This window comes from Carcharhinus amblyrhynchos, chromosome 8 (genome assembly GCF_965287045.1).
Source record: "Carcharhinus amblyrhynchos chromosome 8, sCarAmb.v2.hapA, whole genome shotgun sequence".
Taxonomy (NCBI): Eukaryota; Metazoa; Chordata; class Chondrichthyes; order Carcharhiniformes; family Carcharhinidae; genus Carcharhinus; species Carcharhinus amblyrhynchos.
In genome coordinates, this window is record NC_137331.1 from 65,459,080 (window position 1) to 65,482,775 (window position 23,696).

Sequence of the window (23,696 nt, forward strand, 5' to 3'; positions counted from 1 at the left end):
CCCTACAAAGTACAAATCTGCCACTGCACATACCAAGAACTCCCCACTCACCTGACGAAGGGGCAAAGCCCCAAAAGCTAGTGGCATTTACTACCAAATAAACCTGTTTATCTTTAACCTGGTGTTGTGAGACTTCGTACTGTGTTCACCCCTGTCCAACGCTGACATCTCCACATCATGACTAAATGCACCACCAGCACGTGCAGTTATCTTTTGAATGTACCTAAGGAATCTACTCCCATCTCATTACCTTTTTCAGTTTGTGCATTCTTGATCTGCCCTTTGGGACATTGAGGAAGTTGGAAGAATTCTACCCCAAATCATTCTTTTTTGCAAATTGATTTCATCTCTTATTCATCAGCCAACATGCCTGAGAATACTTTTTTTTCCTTCCTAAAGGATGAAGTTATCTATCAGACCTGGTTTTCCTTCAACACTTTCCTTTTTTTTTGGAGATTTCCAAATCCACAGAATTTTGCTTAACTTTTTGCTCCTTCTGCAGAAGTAATCCTAAACTTGAAATAGAAATAAATTTTGGGAATAGTCTCTTTGGTCAGGTAGCCAATTAAAACCCTGATTGAGGAACAACTTCCTGGGCTGCCAGCAAAAAAGTCGTGAGTTAATTGAGGAGGTTCCAGATAATGAAAAGCTGCTTCTCCCACCCAACTGTTTCTTGTAGAAGTCTGGACACAAATCTTTTTAGACATTCCCAGTCAATGTTTTCAGGTTGTAACTCCAATAGAAAGATGTTGACCTGAAAGCTAACTCCTGATTCTGTCTCCACTGGTGCTCAGTAATCTGCTGGGCACTTCCAGCTTTTTGTTTTAATTTTAGAATTCTAATGCAGCAATGTAACTTTATAGCTTTCCTCTTGACTATCTGTACCCTGGAGAATAATCACAATGCACTGTCTTCACTGGAAAACTGAAAAATACAAGTTTTTTTAAAAAAAAACTCTCTCTGGTTCTTGATTTTAGTGTTGTTGAGGATGTCTCAAGTTCTTTGGCATTGAAGTATGTAATGAATGAACTTCTCGTTTGTGAACATTTTCTATCTCATCTTTCCAGTTTCTTGATTCCATACCTGTTGTGCATTATTGCAGCCAGTTATTTTACAAACAAAGCACCACAAAAAAAGACTAGCATTCCACTGGGCCAAACTTGTGTTGCTAATACTCAACATTCCGTTGCCTGCCGCACAGTCTGTTTAACCCTTGTATGGTGGACAAATAACTTTTGAGTAGACATCTTATTAGTACAACCAATATTTATTTAATCCCATACAACCAATAATCACCCACCTGACCAACAATAAGTTGTCTTACAGAAAATAATAGAATTCAAGTCCAATACAAGACCTTGACTTGACTTTGTGTGACTGCCAAGTACCCAAGCAGATATTGGCCTCTATCTGTGCGCTGGTCTCGGTAGTCGTTTGCATAGTCTGGTCCTTTTGGTTCTGGTCTGGCACTCAGACTCTGTTCTTTCTTCCTTCTCGGGTGTGCTGGCTCTCCTCGTGCTGGTTGTCGCTGGCAATGGTCACCATTGTTGTAGCTCGTTCATGGGGTGAGAGAGATTCTTGGTTGTGCAGCACCCCTTTATACCCCATTTGGTTTCACGCCCTTATTTGGCTAATTGCTAATCAATTGATCAGGACTTGATCCTCCTGATCAATAGAGTCCAATCAGGTCTACCACACCGATCTCTGGGTGTGTCCCCAACGGCCATGTCTGTAGGTGCTGGAGGCACATAGGTCACATACCTCCCTCCTAAATAAGGGTACATGGTGCCCTTTATGTCTGGTACAAACCCAGTGTGACCAGAAATTCTCTTTCATCCTGGAGATGACCCATATCCTGTTTATTCACTTGTCAGGGTTGCAGTCTGTTTGTCCCTGTCCTTAAACTGCAGCCTGTCAGTTTTATTCTTGCCCAATTGCCGCAGAACGCTTTACAAAATGCCATTTTAGATGGCCTGTTTGGCCACAATTCAAATTTCCTGTAGTTTGAGTATCTAATATGCTCTGAGTGGGTGGTTTGCTATTTGGATTGTTGAACCAGCTTCATAATACAATGGGTTATTACTTTGGAAAATGCCCCATGTGATTTAGTGCTACTTGTTCTGTTTGTAAATGTTTTCTATAGGTATTAGCAATCTACTTGCCTTCACAATTATTAATGGATTACCTGACATTTTTTTTCTGCATGAAAATTTGCACAAAGCGAATTGGGTTTGCCATCCAAAAGTTGCTGGTGATTTTTTTTTTTCCTCCAGGGTCAAAATCAGATTTGTGTAACATTCTGACAACTATTTAATCTGATGCACAGGCTGTTAGTGATACAAGTGGTAATGGATTATATGTCTCGCCAATTTATCTACCCCTTTTATATGATCTGACAAGGTCAGGAATGAAGTGGCTACAGTACATCATGAATTCTAGCAGACTCCAGAATACCAGCATGCTTTGTTGGATCTGCAGCATTTGGCTTTATTTTTCCTTGAATCAGGTGATACTCCTTGACTCAAGTTGAGCCTCTTGTATTGAAAATGTCTGACCTGTGTAGAGACTACTGTAAAGATACCCTAATTATTCAAGTTCAATTTGATGGTAAACTCCATTGAGATCAAGTTTAGTTCACCATTCACGTTATCATTTGAATGTCAGTGTCTAATGCTTTTTCTTGTATAAAGACAAGATGGTTTTTTTTGTATGGATGGGACTCAAGAGTTGGCTTATCCTCCAATTAAGTAGGTACTTGTTTACTGACATGAAATGGTATTTGTTATCATTGATGCTTGACTGGGGGCATTTGTGTATGTCACTCTTCTTCAGTTTTCTGATGCCAGTGAAGCAATCACTAAACATTTCAAGGATTTGTTGGTATGCATTGGGAAGGAATCATGATGTAACCACAATTTTGTGCAGATCTGTTGGTGTGTGGAAAATACAGTACTGAACTTTCAGTGGTCAGTCACTTTTTTTTAAGAGAAATTCATGTTGGGACAACCCAAATGTTTTTGTCTCCTGTATCTATGTCTTAACAGCTTACGGTCACCATCTCACACAGCTAGTTGCTGTGTCCAGAAGAGTGCAAAATTATATTTGGGGTCAAGTGCTTCTCAAATGTGATACTACAGCAAAAGAGTGAGGGAATGCAAGTAGCATTCTGATGGTGTTGGCCTTCTATTCATTCAGAGGATGTGGGTCTCACTGAACCAGCATTTATTGCCCATCCCTAATAGGCCATTAGAGTATTTAAGAGTCAACTGCATTGCCGTGGGTCTGGAGTCACATGTAGGCCGTGGCAGATGCTGTTCCCCATTAGTGAACCCAGTTGGGTTTTTACAACAATCGACAATGGCTTCAAGGTCATCATTAGACTTTTTAATTTCAGATTTATTATTAAATTCAAGTTTCACCATTTGTGATTTGAACCTGAAAGCATTATCTTGGGTCTCTGGTTCAGTGACAATATCAGTGTGCTGTTGCCTCCCCCATTAGTTGGTTGGCAACATAGTTTAGTTGGTTAGCAAAATGGTTTGGGTTTTCCATGAGCAGGATGCTCTGACCATTGTTTCAATGCTTATCCACAACGGAAACATGATTTGGACATGAGTAATCTAACAATCTCTCCTTGACATTCAATGGCATTACTGTCACTGAATCCCCCACTATCGACATCCTGAGGGTTACCATAGACCATAAACTGAACAGGACTAGCCTCGTAAATACTATCTCTACAAGAGCAGGTCAGGGGCTCGGAATCATGGAGTTAACAGGCAAGTTGCTCACTACAAAACCTGTCAACAATCTAGAAGGCACAAGTCAAGAGTGTCATAGAATCCTCTCCACTTGCCTGGATGAGTGCAGCTCCAACAAGCAATCTGCTTATATAGCACTCAATTCACCACTTTAAGCATTCACTTCCTCCATCACTGATGCAGTGGTAGCAAGGTATACCAATCCACCTACAAGATGCACTGCAGCAATTCGCAAAGGCTCTTTTACAGTACTGTCTAAAATGTGACTTCTAACACCTAGAAGGGTGAGGGCAGCAGATGCATGGCAATGCCACCACCTGCAAGTTCCCCTCCAAGTCACACACCTTCCTGACTTGGAACTATTATTACTGTTCCTTCACTGTTGCTAGTTCAAAAATCCTGGAATCCCTCTGTACTGCAGTGGTTTCAGGTGGCTTATTGCTATCTTGTGGTTAGTTAGGGATGGGTAATAAATGCTAGACTTAAATGATCCCATGAAAGAAAATTCAAGGAAGTTATAAGCTTGTGACAGCTGTTGTTGCTTTTGCAGATGGTCTCCATGAACAGAATTTGTAAGATTTGAACTTGTGTGGTGATTAGTATTGATGGACTCAACAGTAATCTTGCCAACTCTGCCTTTGTCTTTCTCTCTTTTTGGCATAGTTCATGTTTTAATTTCAATGTCACACTTGGTTTCTGTTGGGTGCAGCTATAGGTCAATTTTCTTTCTTGTTTCAAAAACTGCTGTTTTCTTGGCATGAAATTTTTAGTGTTTCTTTTGCTGAGCCATAATGGACAAGATGAAAATATCTAAAGTGTCTCAAAAAATCTTCCAATTCTTCACTTCTGTAATGGAGAAGTAAGGTCTTAATTTTTGTTGCCTGTGACTGCAAAACTTGCCATGGGCAAAAAAATGATTTGTGGCGTTTTAATGTGGGAATATAGATGCTGGCTTGGAATGCATTTCAAAATGTGGTTGGGCATTGATGCATATTAATCAATGCAATGCATGACCCAGAATCCTTTCAGTAATGATCATAGATTTGATATTATTTTACAAGGTGTGTGCATACTGTGTAAGCCTTTTATTTGCTGTTCTCAAGCTAGAATGCTTCAACTTTTTTTGTATAACATAAACCATTGTTCCTAAAATCTCCAACTAAAATGCTGTCTGCAGAAAGCAGACTGTTCCCAAAAGTTTTCAGACCTGAAAGTAATGTTTCCTAATAATCACCCTCTTGATTGCTATTAAGATTCCGTAGGCTGCATTCAGAATCGGAACTGCACCCGATTGTTCTCTCCTTTAGAGGCTCCCTCTGCTGGTGTATCAGTATGGCGGCCTTAAATGAACCCAACAGATGATGCAATTTTCAGAAAAAAACAAAAATATTTCTGAAAACTAATCAAGCGTGTAATAATCAATATCTGTTTATGGTGGTGTTTGAAGGATAAATATTGACCAGGATAAGGTAAGCACTGCCTTATTCCTTCAAAATCAAACCACTGGATATTTTGACACCAATTTAAATAGTGCCCTGCTCCCCTGTCCACTTATTGTCTCCATCCAGATAGTGGTAACTCCAATAGTGCTGCACTAAAGTTTTTTGCCTGAGATTTGTGCAGCAGGCTGGGGCCTGACGCCATCAGCTGCTTGCTTTGGGGCAAGAGTCTTGATTCTGAGCTGTGGCTGGCATACAGCAAAATGGATTCATAATTTTGAAAATTGGGAAAATTAACTTCTGCCAATGATTAAAGGTTCTATTTTTATTGAACATAGGCTTTCCTTGTGTGATTTGGCTGGGTCAGAGCGTTGTGACAAAGCACAATCTTTTGGCGATCGACTGAAGGAAGCAGGAAACATTAATACTTCTCTCCTCATCCTCGGCAAATGTATTTCTGCACTCAGGCAGAAGCAGCAGAATAAGTAAGTATGGGAATAAATTAGAAAACTTGTAGGGCAACCTGAATATTTAAGCAACTTGCGTTCCAAGAAACATTTTTTAGCAACTTGCTTTTGACCTTTTTTGTACAAGTCATTTTAATATAAATTCATTTATTTGCCCCATTTTAACATTTTAAAAAATACTTTTTGAAAAACTAGTTCAATTTATCTTATTTCCTAAATCTTGAATGAGAAGCCTTCAAGAAGGAAAGGTACGGATGTTATGATCCCAATTGATAACTACTGGAAGGGAAGATCCCAGAATGAAACCCTGACTCAAAAGACCATTATTACTACTACTACTTTAAGATGAAGAGAATCTCAGGACTGCCAATTGGCCTTTTAACGACAAAAAATTATTAAACTTAAAGTTTGACTATAATAAAATACTATTTCATTTCCACTTCACAAATGAATACAGGTTACAAAATATACCTTGTGCTAAAAGGTTTTTGGAAAACCCACACTCCCTGTAACCCAGTGGGCTAACTGTGGTCCAAGAGCACCCAACTCTGAAACCATGTGGCAGATACAACGCGATCAGTCCTCCCGTGTGTTTCTCAAATATTTCCAAACTCTCCTCTCAAAACATGCTTTGAAGTCTTCTTTTCAAGCAATGCTTTCCCTCAGCTCTTTTCATTAAAGATCCATTTCTAGGTTTTCTGACTCTCATTTCAGTACTTCTTTGTCTTGAATGCTTTTCCACAAACTGAGATCCAGCCATTGATTTTCTCCACAATTACTTCAATGATCATTTCATTCTTTGTTTCATGTAATGCCTTTAACAATTTGTTTTCCTTTTCCAGGTGTTAAGGAACACTAGCTCTAACAGCTCATTGATACCAATGCTCATCCAGGAACCACCACTGCCCCCCCCCGCCACTCCCCACCAAAAAAAAACCCCTTGCTGTATATTTACCATATCCTCTGAGGCTGAATGTGCAAAGGACTGTTTAACCCCTTTATGCCCCCACCTCAACGAACTTCAGCCTCAACGCGGTGCTGAACTTTTCTGCTACCTTTTTTGTCTCTATGCTCACTACTTTAGGCAGGAGATTTTTTCCCCTATTTAACAGATCCTTTCACACTCCTTGTATTCTCCAGCCTGTTCTTGATCTTTTCACTCTTCTCTTGGGTCAGACCCTGACTTTGTTATCAAACCTGTCTGCCAACAAGGGTGATGCTATTGTTGTCTGGCATACTGACCTCTACCTCTGAGGCTGAGTTTCCAACCTTAGCCTGTTTCTACCTCCTTCCCAAAATCCACATGTGCAATCCCTCTGATTCCCTCTGGCTGAACTTGTGTTCTCACTGAACAATTTGTCTCATTTCCTCCAAATAAAAGGAAATATTTATCAATTTTGATTCCAATTTCCACCCATCTACCACTTTCACATGGTTCATCAGACACTCCCCTCTAGCTCCAGTTCTGCTGATAGACTATCCGTTACAAGCTCACTAACTCCTACCGTTCTTACACCCCACGTCCTGTACCGTTCCACTCTCAGTTCCTTTGCCTCCATTTACATTTTGTTCTGATGATGCCATTTTCCAAAATGGAGCTGCTGACATCTTTTTAATTGTGGTTTCACACCCACCTGTGGTTGACAGGACTCTCAACTGTGTCTGACCCATCTCCCACGCCACTACTCTACCCCCCCCCCCCCCCCCCCCACCCTCTTTCCCAGAACCAGGGTAGGGTCCCCTTGTCCTCGCCTTTTCACCCCACCAGCCTCCACGTCCTCTGCCATTTCCATCAGCTCCTTCATGAAGTCTGCACCAAACGCATCTTCCCCTTGTCAGCATTCAGCAGAGACCGTTCCCTCCTGGATACCCTGGTCTATTCCTCCATCATCCCCAGTACCTCAACCCCTGCTAATTGGTACCTTGCAATTGCAGATGGTGAAACGCCTGTCTTTTTTTACTCCCCTGTTTGTCATCCAAGGCCTAAACACTCATTTCAGTTGAAGGAGTGCTTCATGTGCACGTTCTTTAATCTGGGCAGCGAATGCAATAGATCAATGTAGTCTACTCTACATTGGAGTGATAAAACTCAGAATGGATGACCTTTTTGCAGAACACCACTTTCAATCCAACTGCAAGCAGGACTCGAGCCTCCCTATTGCTTGCTATTTTAACACACCATCCTGATTTCATTGCAACAAGCCAATGACAGGCATGTGGCTACGTTCCAGTAAAGCCAAACACAAACTGGAGGAATAGCACCTGATCTTCGATTTTAGGCACCTTGCAGCGATATGAACTCTCTCCTCCGCCTTGAGCCCATTTCCATCAGTCTTTTTTTTCTTAAATCCGGCTTTCCATTGTTTGTTACCATTGTTGACCTTGCTCCACCAGGACCATCTGTTACCTATTTCAGGTTGTCCTTTGATATTCTGCTTCCCTTTGTTCTATCAGTTCTGTTGTACCACACTCGGCACCATTCTTTGCCATGATCTCCACCATTTGCATTTTCTTTTTGTCTTTTTATATTTCCTCTTTGTTGATCTCCATCCAACAGCCTTCCCTCCACCCCTTCCACCCCCCCGCCCCAACCTTCATAACAATATAAATCTTATTCTATTTTCTTTGCCTTTAGCTCTGACAAAGGGCATGCTGACTCAAAACATTGGCCCTATTCTCTCTTCACAAATGCTGTCAAACCTGCTAAGATATTCCAGCGTTTTCTGTTTATTTCTTTTGGATTCCAACTTCTGAAGCAATTTGCTTTGATCTTGCTGTTTTTTCCCTTCATAGATGTTACTTGTCTTGTTCGGTATTTCCAGCATTTCCTGTCTGTCTTTTGGATGCACGGATAACAAATAATATAATGCTGGGACTGATCATAAAGCAAAGTGGTTATTATTGTGGGGGTGCAGGGCATGGCCGAGATATTACCATTTGTGGTCACTATAGTAAGGGTACTAAATGAACATTTTATACCTGTGGTTACTGCAGTACAACAATATATTAGAGAAATTGAATTGGAGAAACTAACAGAAGCAGCACTTTTTTTTGCCCCCTCTTTCCCACCCCCGCCCCCCCCCCCCCAAAAAAAAAAGTAGTCAATGCTCTAAAGGTAGAAAAGCCACCAGGTCTGGATGTATCATGGGTTGCTGAGAGATGTAGGAATGGAAACTGCAATAACTTTGGCTACAATCTTCCAAACCTCCTTGGATGCAGGAACAATGTAAAAAGTCTGACAACACCAGGTTTTAGTCCAACCTATTTATTTGATAATATACTCACTAGCTTTCGGGGTTACCCCCTTCGTCAGGTGAATGGAGAGTTCTGGCCTCAGACAGAGCATATAAAGCACAGACAGTTTAGAGATTACTGATTAAAATGCGAATCCTTACACCTAACTGCTGTTCTAGACCTGAAGTGGCTGATAATGTGAGTGGAAGGAGCACTGATCACAGTTTAAAGAGATGTGTATTGTCTCCAGACAGTACAGTAAGTGAGGTTTTGCAAACCCAGGCAAGTCATGGGGGTTACAGATAGTGCGACATGAACCCAAGGGATCTTGGGTTCATGTCGCACTATCTGTAACCCCCATGACTTGCCTGGGTTTGCAAAACCTCACTTACTGTACTGTCTGGAGACAATACACATCTCTTTAAACTGTGATCAGTGCTCCTTCCACTCACATTATCAGCCACTTCAGGTCTTGAACAGCAGTTAGGTGTAAGGATTCGCATTTTAATCAGTAATCTCTAAACTGTCTGTGCTTTATATGCTCTGTCTGAGGCCAGAACTCTCCATTCACCTGACGAAGGGGGTAACCCCGAAAGCTAGTGAGTATATTATCAAATAAATAGGTTGGACTAAAACCTGGTGTTGTCAGACTTTTTACTGTGTTTACGCCAGTCCAACGCTGGCATACCCACATCATGCAGGAACAATGCCAGAACACTGGTGGATTGCAAATTACTGTTGTTCAAAAAAGTGATTACCTTTCACAGTCTAATATCTAAATTAATTAGTATATTAAAAAGATGTTTAATAAAAGTCTGCATGGATTTGTTAAAAGACGAAGTTACAGTTAACTAAACTGACCAAGTAACAAAGGCATTTGATAAGAGTAGTAGAATTGGTGCATATGTGGACTTCTGGCATTTGTCACAAACCATGCGATAGACTTGTTAGCAGAATTGCAACCCTTACAATTAAAGGGGCAGTGACTGTTGGTTAAGGGAGCAGAAAGCTGGGCGATAGTCTGATTATTTTTCAGAGTGTAGTGGTCCAAGGGATTTGGAATTACTATGCATTGCAATAAACAATGTATTTCCCTTGGGTTCAATTGCTACCAGTCACAGCCAATGAGCATCTGGGACTATGGTGACTTTATCTTACTCTATGCATCTCTATAGGAGTAAGTTCATATTGGGGAGTGATCACCATCCATCCACTGGAGCAGGTCTACAAGAAAAATCTGAAACTCGAGCAACATTACCGAGTTTACTCCTTTGAAGCTTCGGTTTCAATTTTGCCCTGAAATGCAGTCAGGAATGGAAATGGTCCTGACACATTACCCACTTCAATTGCTGAAAGTAACACCACTGAAAAATAGTCAAATTGGAGCAAGTAAGACAGAGTTCCAGAAACGGTCTCAGGATGTGCAGGCTTGATGAGATACAGTAAACATAGCCAGCAGTACATCAAGTGATGACACCTCACTAGAATATGATGATCTGCTATGCAGATCCAGGATGATTATTCTGAACCTAACCAGCAGATCATCATCTCCCAACACAGGAAGAATTCCTCCAGACTATATGTGAAGGCCACATGAGGATAGAGCAGTGCCAGCTCAGCTGCATTCTTACAGCTGTGTCGCTGGTGGAATGGTACATTTTGCATCCAGATCTTACTGCAGTCATATACTGAGTAACATTCCCATGGATTTCTTTATGAATAATATAATATCCCTTAAAATATATTTGCCTCTGTCAAATTTTCTAAAAAAAAATCAGCTTTAAGCTGACACTTTTTTCTAAATTTATACTTTTCTTAAAGTATGTGTTCACATAATTGTCAGGTGTTCCAAATTTGGGCATTACAAAGACATCAGAAGAATGGTGTATACACACAATGTATGCCTGAATTACAGAAAAAGGAGACAATAGCTACTGAATTACCACCCAGATCTGAGGGAACTGATTTTATTCTCTTTAGCAAAAAGTTGAGAACTACAGTTCTGTTCTCTGAAAAAGACATGACAATAGAACAGAGTTTACCTCCAGAGAATTGAAGGATTTGCTGAACAGAATGGGTACAACATCACCAAATTACCCAAGGGACTTGGGTTTACAGAATTATGCATCCAAACAGTCAAGAGAACACACCACAATATGCCAAGATGAAAAACCCCAAACTGTGCCTATTGTCATTCTGATCTGCACCTCAACGCAGCCATGAAGTTGCTTGCAGTGCTGTTGGATGGAACAGCAAAGCAGCAGTAGAAACCAGCAGAGTTTCTAAAAATCATACTTCTGTTCCTTCTGGTATGCTAACTGATTTTTGTCTGAGTGCATATTCAACCTACACTTTGATCATCTTTTCTGCTTTTCTACAATGTTCACTAACAAGTGAGATAACGACACTTGCCAACAAGTGTCACATTAGTGTTATCAAGCTCATGTCCAAATGGAATAGCATATCTTTTTCTGGACAGCATGTCAGCTCACTTGGGGCAACTAATGCTCAAATTTGGAACACCTGACAATTATGTGAACACATACTTTAAGAAAAGTATAAATTTAGAAAAAAGTGTCAGCTTAAAGCTGACTTTTTTTTAGAAAATTTGACAGGCAAATATATTTTAAGGGATATTATATTATTCATAAAGAAATCTGTGGGAATGTTACTCAGTATATGACTGCAGTAAGATCTGGATGCAAAATGTACCATTCCACCAGTGACACAGCTGTAAGAATGAAGCTTCAACAGTTTGAAGCCAAAATATGATCGGAAATGTATGAAATCCAAGGCCTTATTGACAAAGCAGGGAGAGTAGATTTTATGGAGCCTGTAAGAACAGGAAATGTAGCATGCAAGGTGACTGAATTAAACCAGAACTAGCACTTAATTTTTTTTGAAGGTGGGTTGAGATTCAAGCATTCGTGGTTATGTCAGGTCTCCTGCCATTCTGGGACAGCTTCCTATTTGTAATTCATGTACTTGCAATGAATGCTCATTAGCATAAAACTTAAATTGTGCCTAACCTTTTATGACCTGAGAATCTTGTGGCACCTTGTAATGAACAGCAGCTGGCTGCATGCTGTTGAGGTCAGTGGTCTTCCTTGAACTTTGCAACACAAGCTAGGCAATAACTGTTTGCATTGGCGTTTTCTCTTTTATTCGTTAATGGGATGTGGGTCCCAGCTGGTGGTGAGCTGCCTTCCTGAACTGCTGCAGTCCTGGTATAGGTACCCCTACAGTGCTGTTTGGGAGGGAATTCCAGGATTTTGAACTAGTGTTAGTGAAGGAATGTGGTAATTCCAAGTCAGGTTGGTGAGTGGCTGGGAGGGGGTTATGGAAGGAGATGGGAAAGGCTTGCTTTCCTAGGCACATTGTGTGGGTGATAAAGCAGTAAGTGAAGATTAATAAAGTTAGAGGCATCCAGGATGGTGTCTGTATTTCCCACATATCATGATTTCCTCTATAATGTGATTGCATGCTGCTGGCACTTTAGTTTTAGTTGGGAATCAGCAAGAGTGGGCATAGCACTCATTTTCTGTTCTGCTGTGGGAATGGCATGCCACAGTTAAATTCTGCCCACAAAGTGCAAAAGCAAAAAAAAAAGTTGCTTCCACTATCATATGTGACCCACATACTAGGAAGTCCCTGGAAGATGCTGTAAAGCTTTACTATGAATATACTGAGGATGAAAGACTTTCTGTTTTTTTTTGTGGGGTAAACTAGAGAAGTTGCTGATCCTTGCGTAGACAGAAGGTCTGGGAAGATTTGATAGATGTTCACAATCCTGAAATCTTTTGAAAAGGGAAACCACTTCCAATGGTGGTTTAACCAGAAGATGCAAAGCATAGAACCATAGAATCCCTACAGTGCAGGAGGAGGCCATTTAGCCCATCAAGCCTGCAGCAACAGCAATCCCACCCAAGCCCTATCCCTGTAACCGCTGTATTTGTCCTGCTAATTCCCCTGACACCTGAGGGCAATTTAGCATGGCCAATCAACCTAACCCATACCTCTTTGGAGTGGATAAACAGGCAAAGTGAACAAGTTTGCAGTGTTTATGATCTGACTTGCACTGCCTGTAAGGGTGCTGGAAGCAGACTCAGTAATGACATTTGAAAGAAAATTGGATAAGCTCTAGAATTGGAAATATTTACAGGGCTCTTTTCCAAATAACAGGTGAGTGGGACTGACTTCGGTGGCTCTTTCAAAGGGTTTGTGTAGCTCTGGGCTGAATTGTTTCTCCTATGTTATATTAACCTATGATTCTACATCTTACAAGCAGTCCCATGTGGGACAGCATCTTAAACCTGATGTGTAAGATGTTTTAATTGTACTTGTGTGACACGCACAGCTGGTGACTTTTTTCGTTTTGCTTGCTGCAGTGTCATGTGCAGAAAGCCTATAAATACAATAGCACTTGAACCTTTTCCAAATGGTGGAAGGAAGTTGTCTGTTATTTACAAAATTGGGTTAAATAGGTGAAATAAGCTATATATATATATTGTATAATTTAAAAATTAACCTTGCTATGTTCTCCATGTTGCAGGTCGAAATTTGTCTTTGGCAAAAGAGACAATGTCAAAGGAATGATGTGATATATTTTCCAAATTCTGAAACAATGTTGTGACATTAACCATCTAAATGAAACATAGTATGACTAACTAAGAGTTGCACATAAAAAAATGCATACTTCCCAAATGATTATTTTTTTTCCCTAGTGAAAGACTTTCTGAATCCCAAAATTGGATTTTAAAAGGTAGTAAACTTGTACCTGTGGAAAAATCTCTAAACTATACTTGACTTCTGAAATCTCCATCTGTGTACTTTTTTTATAAAAAAAAACTGTCCTTCTTTGCCACTAGACTGAAATCCATTGTTGTCCCTTTCCGAGAGAGCAAGCTGACGCGACTCTTTCAAGCTTTCTTTTGTGGCAAAGGCAAAGCTTGTATGATTATTAATATAAACCAGTGTGCTTCCATGTATGATGAGACTCTCCATGTACTGAAATTTTCAGCAATTGCTAAGCAGGTAAGGTGTCATGCGTTCCTTTTGTCTTTGAAAACGTTATTCTGCATTTTAAAAGGATGAAATGTTTGGACATGAAAGCAAAAGCTACAAACACATACATGACATTTCAGTTCAAATGCATGCCAATTGCCCTGTTTATATAAATTAGTGAAGTATTCAATATTTACTCATCTGTGTTTCATTTACAGAAAAATTGTAAATTCAGCCAAGTTTCATAACTCACTGACAGCATTACACTATTTAAATCTTTACTCTTAAATTTGTATACCACTTCACTTGTGTTACCAATTTTGGTTAGTTTGTAGATACTTTGGAAATACTTCTAGTACATAAGTTATCATTTTGTGAAAGTTAGTTACTACATACGTCATTGTAATCTATTTATAGACGCCTCCTTTTGGTTTTACAGATAGTTCAGTTCATTCACCCAAAAGTAGACCTGCAACTTGTTGATCCAACAAAGAGGTTTGACACCAGTATGACAGTATGCACTGATCTCTGTGAAACACTTTCTGAAAGTTTATTTTCTGAAGATCGACTCTTCAAAGATGAAGAGGAACAGGAAAATGAAGAGCTGGAGATTGTCACCTTGGGCCGTGATGTAATCTTCCTAAATATTTTTCTGTTCCACTTGAGCTTGTATAGCTATACTCACTGCAATCAACTTCTAATTATCCAGCATTTGGAGGATATTGAGGATTACAGAATAATGCTGCCTGCATTAATGGGGCAACTTGGGGCCGGGGGGTGGGGCGGGGAATGAGCATTAAATGAACATTTAGTCAAGGAATAAACAGAACAATTAAACAAAAGCTGGTATTCATAATGCCTTTACAACTTCAAGGTGTCCCAATGCACTTTGCAGCCAGTTAAGCACTTCTGAAGTGCAGTCAGTTTGAACTTGCAGCAGACATATTAAACCAGGCATCAGAATTGAAGTGGGCGAATCAAGGGCAAGAACCAGATAAGGTGAAAACTGAAGAAGGGGGGATGCTGTTACTGGAGGATACACTCAGTAGTTGGTACTTTAAAATTTGAATATGTGTAGATGGGTAAAGAGCACCAATAATAGCAGACCAAAAAGTTTTCTACGATTGAAGGAAATTCTACTGGGGCAATTTTATTAAAGGAAATAAATCCTAGATTGGAGTGGAATGAAAGAAGTAAAGGAATATTTCATTTATAAATAAGCCTAATCATATATTTGGAATGTTTTTTCAAGTGTTTTAAATGAATGCATTACTTTTAGATTTTATTTAGAAGCTGTAATGCATTAGTTTAGTGATTCTGTTGCATGTTGATCCTTCATCTTGATGCCATATTTTTCTATTCCTTAGGAACTATTGGACTTGATAAAAAACCTAAAGCAAAAACTGATTGCTGAAAAGCAGCATAAACTGGTTTTGGAAATTCGGGTTCGTAAAGAGATGGGCGAAGCTATGTTTCAGCAACTCCTGCGTACAGAAGAAGTGTGGAGGTAATTCTAATGTGCCGATTGGTTGGGATAAAACTAACCATGAAAAAGATTCTTATAAGAACATATAAGGATTGGCTATTTTAATTGGTTGTTGTTTGACAATGCCACAAAGATTGAAGCAATATCATTTTATGCATTTGTGCTGTCAAACCTGCTGAGATTTTCCAGCATTTCCCGTTTTTGTTTCTGATTCCAGCCTCTGCAGTATTCTGCCTTTATCATTTTTATGCATTGATGGGGCTGCTTTTGTAATTTTGAGAAGTGCTGTTGATGGTGAATAGATGTTCCATTTCTATGTAGCTTTTATTGATTTAAAGGAAGTTCTTCCAAGGAACTTTGGTTTGTCTGTTCAATCTTTCACAAATTGGTTCTTTTGTGTAAATGGGTCCACATCTACCTGTAGTTGCCTATTTCTGTGAAATAAGTGATTAATCATTGCATGCTACTCTTTTTTATAAAAGGGTATTGAAACAAAAGAAAAATCTCAGTATTTTGTACTTGTTCAAGTTTCATTTCAGGATTGTTGGCTTTTGCTGCATTTTCTTGGAATATTTAGTCTATCCTGCAATCAGTTCCATTTGTCTGACATTTTATCTGATTTGTTTTTTTTCCCTTTAATTTGCTTCCCTAGGCAAATAATTTTTTTTTAATGGGGAAAGGAATGGGACACCAATTGCTTTGATCACTATTTTCTAGATATTCCTCGCTTTTAGCTATTTCCATGCCACACTTCATGTCCTGGAGCTGATTAGAGTCACAAAATAGTTACAGCACTGAGAGAGGCTACTGCTGTGCTCATCTGAAGAGGGGGGTGGGGGGTGGGGGTAGAGAAAGGTTGCAGGGCTTCAGGGGAAAAATAATAAACACAATATGGCCCCTTTCCATGCTGGCCCTCAGCAAAACACTTCAGCTAATTGTTTGCCCTGCAGCCCTGCATTTTTTCCTTCATGGTCCACAAATTAATTTGCATTGCCACAAAGAAGCACCTCTGTGCATTCCAAATCCTAACTGTGATATAGTTAGGAAAAACAACCTGCCAGTGTCATACTGATTCTTTGCCATTCTTTAATATTAATGTCATCTATTAATGGAAGGGTCAAGAACCAGATTCCCTGTACTCCTAGCCCCTTGATGATTTGAACACTTCTGTCAATTTTTCTTTGTTCTCCAGTCAATTCACATTATTGAAATCCCTCAACCCTGATATTTTATCTGCACCATTTCTAAATAAAGCCTTTTGCATCCATCCTAAAATGAACTCAGTTGAGGGCAAAGCAGTGTTTTATAAAGATTAATCATAAACTTGTACTTTATATCAAGTTCAGATTCTCTTTTTCAACTTTCAATACGTGCTCATAAACTCCAAGCTGTGTGTCTCCCTGTGTCGTTAACTTTTTGATGGGATTGGGGTAATTTATTAGCTTGGGCAGGTGACTGGCTGATGGACAAAAGACAGAGTCAGGATAAGTGTTTTTTTTTTCTCTGGATGGCAAGAAGTAACTAGTAGGGTGCCATAGTTGGGCCCCAGCTATTTACAATCTATATTAATGGCTTGGATACAGGGATAGAAGGCTCTATAGCCAAATTTGCAGATGACACAAAAATAGGTGGGACAGTAAGTTGCAAGGAGGAAATAAGACCCTTTACAAATGGGTATAGCTTAGGAGAGTGGGCTAAAATATGGCAGATGGAATTTAATGTGGATAAGTGTGAGATCATGCAATTTGGCCAGAAAAAATGGAAGGCAACTTGTTATCTAAATGGGGAGAGATTTTGGGGTGCTCCAGTGCACAGGGATCTGGGTGTCCTCGTTCATGAGTTATAGAAAACTAGCATGCAGGTACAGCAGATAATAAAGCGAATGGAATGTTGGTATTTATAGATAAAGGAATAGAATATAAGTTTAAGGAAGTATCGTTGCAACTATACAAGACATCGTGCGGGAGAATTGTGCACAGTTTTGGTCCCCATATTTATGGAAAGATGTACTGGCATTGGAGGCAGTTCAGAGGAGGTTCATGATTTGATTGAAGAAATGAGGGGTTTGTTGTATGAAGAGAGATTGAACAGTGTAGGCCTATACTGTCTGGAAATTTGAGGAAATGAGGGGAGATCAAATTGCGTATACAAGATGATAAAAGGTATGGAAAAAGTAGATGTGGAGTGGATGCTTCCTCTGGTGGGGCATTCTAGAACAAGAAGTCATATCCTTAGGATAAAGGGTAGCAAATTTAAGAGTTGAGGAGAAACCACTTCTCGCAAAGTGTTGTGAATCTATGGAATTCACTATCCTAAAGTGCAGTGGATGCTGGGACAGTGAGTAAATTTGAAGAGTTAAACAGATTTTTAATTGGTAATGGGGATGAGAAGCATATCAGCCATGATCGCATAGCGGAATAGATTTGATGGGCTGAATGGCCTACTTCTGCTCTTGTATCTTATGAACTTATACATCACTTTGCACTTTTCTGCATTATCCACCAGCCTGTCTGTCCTCTTGAGGTTTATCACCTTCCTCCTCAAATGCTTTAAAGTTCTGCAACTTTTGAGATTGCCAGAATTTAAATCATGAATAAATATCAAACAAAGCATTAGTCTCCATCCTTTTCCTTAAAGATACTAATGCTTTTTAAATATCTAGGTTAAATTTTGTTTCCTTTATCACCATAAATCTGTGCTGCCTTGTTATGGGGTACAGTTTCTCTTATTTAGTCTATGCAATCCCTTTATTTTCAAATGGCTCCATCAAATTTGGTCTTCACCTTCTGCGCTCTTAAGGAGTAGAACTCCAGCTTCTTCTGTGCTTCCATGTAACTAATCCCTCTGGCAAGGAACCATTTTAGTTTTTTTTCAAGTGTCTCCCTCCAACAAAATAGATACACTCTATATGGGGAGCTGAACTATTTTGTATAGCTTTTCCGTAATGTTCTAACTTCTGTAATGAAAATGTATGAAGACTTTTTTTTTGCTAAATTTACACCTTTTGGTTACCTGTCCTGCCACCTCAATGTGCACGAACCCATTTTTGGTGTCCTCTTTTTTTTCCTTTGCACACTCTCTTTTTAAAATTGTACCATGTCTTCTTATTCTTGCAATCAAGATGTATTACCTTGCATTTTCTTCTCCTTCCTGTGCTGAATTCTATCTTTGTCAGTCTTTCAGATAAAATTTTACATGTCATTTTATCTGCCTTGAAGATTAGATAGGGTGGACAGCTAGAGCCTTTTTCCTCTGATGGTGATGGCTAACATGAGGGCACATAGCTTTAAATTGAGGGGTGATAATTATAGGACAGATGTCAGAGGTAGGCTCTTTACTCAGAGGGTACTAAGGGCGTGGAATGCCCTGCCTGCAGCAGTTGTGGACTCACCAACTTTAAGGGCATTCAAATGGTCAGTGGATAGGCATATGGATAACCTTGGAATAGTTTAGGTTAGAGGGTCATTAGATTGGTTCCACTGGTCGGTGCAACATCGAGGGCCGAAGGGCCTGTACTGCGCTGTAATGTTCTATGTTCTATTACAGTGAGCGGTTTGAAGAGTTAAAGGAGATCTATGAAGAACAATTGGAAAGTAAACTCCATATGTACAAAGAATCAATCCGGCGACATGCATATAAATGTGCTTTGGTAGAAGTTCAAGATAAATATCTTGCAAAAAAAGATTTCACTGCTGAGCAACTCAAGGTAACATTTAAAGCAACATTACTGTATTTTGAGGAGCAAAGAGTGATGGAAGTTTTTTTGCAATCAAACTGTTCACTTGTAGAGTTACTGTGCAAGGTATAAAAGCAAAATGTTGAAAATACACTGCAGGCCTGGTACTATCTGTTGGATTAATGTTTCTGGTCAGTAACTTTCTCAGCACAGAGGTTAGAAATAGTCAGTTTTGCAGAGGCAGTATGGGTAATGGGGGGTGGTGGGGTTGAATATTAGGAAGAATATATGAGATTGGGTGGAAGGCAAGAGGTATTAATGATGAGAAGGTGCAAGACAAAAGTCAGTGTGTTGCTGTTGGAGTGTAATGGGATAATTAAAGAAATAAAAGAATATGTCTGAAGGAGCAGCTTTTTAAAAGAAAGGAAGTTGCAGAATAAGTACCAACAGATGCCATCCAAAAATGGGTGCATAGTTATGATCTGAAGTTGTTCTCTCCAAGTTGGAAGGCTCTAGGAGTGCCTAATCAGAAGATTAGGGCGTTGTTTCACCTGGAAGGTGAAAGCAAATCCAATTGAGGAAGATTTACATTCTGGAAGCATTAATATATAAATTTTGCTATTTCAGGATAGAAGAAATATTAAAATGGAGCAGTCCTATACAAGAAGCAAAGTGATGTGTTCCCTTGCTTTTTAACTCTTGTATATCAAATTTGAAAGGAAGGAACACCCATATTGTGGTCATTATTAACATGATTCTTCTTTGACTATCAAGATTATCACTAAACCGAGTGTGGCCATGTTCTCTCATCACTTTATTGAACCTTTTGTGTAAAAAAAAAATGAAGTCAATGTATTTACCATTCCACTATTTTAGATGTCCTTATTTGTACCAATGTTTAGGAGCACTATTTGTTGTCTGGTTAGCAGATCTAGAACAATCAATTTCAAATCTTACCATGGTAGCTTGAAGGATTTTAATTCGGTTTAAAATATCTGGAAATAAATTGTGTAACTGCTGGATAGAACCCAACTGGTTCACTCGGCCTTCAGGGAAGGAAATCTGCTATTCTTGCAGTCTGTCATTTCAGTCCTGCAGAAACATGGGTGACTCTTGCAAATGTGCAGCTTGCTCCAAAAGCACCAATTGCTAGTAAGCATCAGTTCAAAACAAGATCCAAACGGGTGAGTCCATGCCAACAATGTCTGCATCCTGGTGATGAATTTAATTGAAAATGCAATGGCAGAACAGTCTCCTTGCTGTCTTCCTTAATGGCCATGATTATGCTACAATTAAGTTTATATTTATTAGTGTCACGTGTAGGTTTGCATTAACACTGCAATGAAGTTACTGTGGAAAATCCCGTAGTCACCACACTCAACGCCTGTTTGGGTACATGGAGAATTTTGCTTAGCAAATGCACCTAACCAGCACATTTTTCGGACAGCATAGGAAACCTATGCAGACACTGGGAGAACATACAGACTCCGCACAGACAATGACCGAAGCCAGGTATCAAACCCAGGTCCCTGCCGCTGTAAGACAGCAATGCTAACCACTATGCTATCCTTAAGAACACTTTTTTTGGGGGGGGGGAGATCAGTGGATAAGTATTCATAATCTTTGAGCATGGAACAAAAAGGAAAGCACGTGGAAAGACTATTTTGTCGGGACCTATTAATATATCAGGAAGTGATTTGTAGTATTTCGTAGCATCTTTAACATGAGCAACTGTTCTACAGCACCAACGGTGTTCCCTGAATATCAAATTTGAGGTATACTAGTCATCTGGACCTCTTAATGTGAAGACTACTACACGATAGTGCTAGCATATACACTTCATTATAATTGTAAATAGAAGCCTATATAGATCACTTATTTCCAAGGTACAGGATTCAACGGTGGAGGAGCTGGCAGCCATGTTGAGTAAAAACCGAGGACAACCCACTGTTGCTGCAAATTCTGGATCTATTACTGGATTGCTGGAGGAGTTGGCATGGTTCAAAGAAGAAGTATCAGAAAAGGAATCTCAGCTGCAGCGTCTTCAGCTAGAAGCTGAGCTAAATGAAAATGGTAAAGGATGCACGCTTGATCTAAAACACCTTGTAGAGCAATACGTTGTGTTGTACAAAACCTAATTTTATTAATGAACAAATTTGCTACATCTTGATTCACACTTTTTTTCCTTCCATAAGTTCTTTTACTTTTTGCTTTTTGCATTGGGCATATTTTTACTACTTAATGAGAGATTTGCACTTGAGGCACCTGTTTTAGTACTTGCGTAGGGTGCAGAAATATTCCAGGAAGCTGCATCAATAAACTACTTAAAGGCTTTCATTGATGTAGCATTTTGTCTAATCTTGAAAGATTCCCATGTACTGTAAATTACTGTTCACCAACCACCAAATATACTGCTACAGACTTCACTAAGGGGTAATTTTGAACACTTGTCCTTGAGATAGATGGTCAACACAGATATGTTAAAGGTTCTAGTTGACTAGATTGCTGAATATATGGGTAAAAGGAGGACCATAGGTATAATATATATTCAAAAACACATGGGTATTTTCTGGAATGGTCGTGGCAGATGCAGCATAGAAGTATGATTAAAGGACATGAGAATTGAATTTAAAAAAAGTTTCTTGGATGGATAAGATACAGTAGTTCTCAATGGACCATTTCCCCATATTGTCAGAGGGGGAGTTATTAATACTAAATTAGGGACATGAAAAACAGTACATGAGACATTCATGTTTAGAATGAGCAAAATATTTGGCACGTTAAGGTGAGGGGCTTTTTTCAGCTAGCTATTCAGATAAATGTGTACTTTACTGATGAATCTCAGAATATCCAAGTTTCTTCAATAAACAACAACATAACTGGTTTGTTATAATGAAGTAAAAAAACAAAGCTTATTAACACACAGCACGGAATTGCATAAATTCATTAATTCACTAAACCAATAAAAACAACATAAAGGAATTCTGTGCCAGAACAGGATAGCTGGTGGACTCCTTGAATTGTCATCCATGTTATATGGTTAGTTTCTCAACACTGATCTGCAAAACTATGATTTTTGTGCTTTTTTTTTTCAGGTGGACTCTGATTTAACTTGCAGTCAGTCAATTTCAGAATGTACAAAGATTTTGGAACAAATTCCATTTGCATTTTGGTTTGGGGCTGAGTCTGGAGCTTGAAAAACTAGTGTGTTCTTTACCCAAGCAGTTGATCTTTTCTCCTCCAACACAAACTCCAGATATACAGGGTGGGATTTTACGGCCTCACTCTGACAGGACTGGAAATTCCTGCCTGAGATCAACAGATTTCAGCTGTTGGACCTGCGCCAATTCTGTGGCAGGCAAGGTGGTAGAGTTCTGGCCTACTTTTTCAAAGCCGTAAACTACCATGTGACCTTTTTTTTTGGAACTGTCCACCAGCTTCTGCCTTTTGATTTTCTTTTTTAAAAAAAACTGTTTAATCACCTTCCCGAGTAAAATGTTGTTGTCTTTTCCAGGAGCAGCAACAACCAGAGTCCTTGCATTAACTCCTTTTTTTATAAGGAACATGCACTCTTTCAGAATGTTAGTCCATGAAGACTAACCATTTTCAGTGATTAAAACATTTATAAAGTCCTAAGAAATAGGAACAAGAGTAGGCCATTCAGCCCTTCAGCTCTGCCATTTAAGAGCACGGTTGATCGAATGTTCATGTCTACTTTTCGACCTTGTCTCCATATTCCTTAATTCCCCTACTGGCTTTAGAAACCTGTTGAACTCAGCATTGAAAATGTTCAGACTCAGCTTCTTGAGTTAAAGAAATCTAAAGATTCAGCACATTTTTGAGAAGAAATTAATCTTGAATGAGTATCATTCCTTCCCTCCACCCCCCCCCCTCCCCCAACCAAGACATTTTGCAATTAGTCTTTTAAAATCTCTAATATACATCTAGAATTAGATATTTCAGTCAAGAATGATTGATTTTGCAATAAAGAACTTAAAAACACATTTCTCCACAGAGATAAACCGATATAAAGAATTGTGTAGAAATAAAGTCGTCTCTGAAGAACAGACTGCAAAACTGCTGGAAGAAAAGGATCAGGTATTATGAACGAGTGTGACAAACGTTTCCAATTCAATTTGCTAAATTTTTTTGACCTTTTTATGAAAGGCCAAGATTTGTAATAGTAACATTCTGGAAAGAATCATAACTACACAATAATATATTAGCTGATTGCAAGGTCTTTGATTATGTATATATTTTATCTGAAGCTTTTATATTTAAAACAAACTCTACCTCTTGATTTGAAAATGCCATTAGGTGATTAAGTCCTTGTTGAGGGAAATGAAGGAAATGCGTATAGCTCTGCAGAAGGTGGAGAAAAATTGTCAAGACAGTAGTGAAGAGATGAAGAAACTTAATTGGACTATAACAATGCAGGTATACTTTTTAATAATTGTTCACAGTACAAGTTCAGGGGACACAATGGGGACAATGACTGGTAAAAGGCAAAATGATAACATTAAATTTATTGTAAAAGGGCACAATTTTAAAGCTCATGTAGAAACGGGCACATGAGTGTATGTACTCAATATTTAAAGATAATAGGACAAATAATGCAGCTGGGAAAGC

At 39.2% G+C, this 23,696-nt stretch overlaps 1 protein-coding gene across 1 annotated transcript in view; it reads left to right on the forward strand.

Annotated features, from left to right (window-relative positions):
- The window catches only part of LOC145346374 (kinesin-like protein KIF20A), a 46,897-nt gene that overhangs the window by 20,714 nt on the left and 2,487 nt on the right, over positions 1 to 23,696 (forward strand). Inside the window, exons 10-16 of the mRNA XM_080193534.1 lie at positions 5,539 to 5,685; positions 13,770 to 13,935; positions 14,345 to 14,536; positions 15,273 to 15,412; positions 18,938 to 19,097; positions 20,954 to 21,140; positions 23,083 to 23,165. Coding sequence (XP_080049660.1) covers positions 5,539 to 5,685; positions 13,770 to 13,935; positions 14,345 to 14,536; positions 15,273 to 15,412; positions 18,938 to 19,097; positions 20,954 to 21,140; positions 23,083 to 23,165 — 1,075 coding nt within the window. The remainder of the gene's footprint in view (positions 1 to 5,538; positions 5,686 to 13,769; positions 13,936 to 14,344; positions 14,537 to 15,272; positions 15,413 to 18,937; positions 19,098 to 20,953; positions 21,141 to 23,082; positions 23,166 to 23,696) is intronic.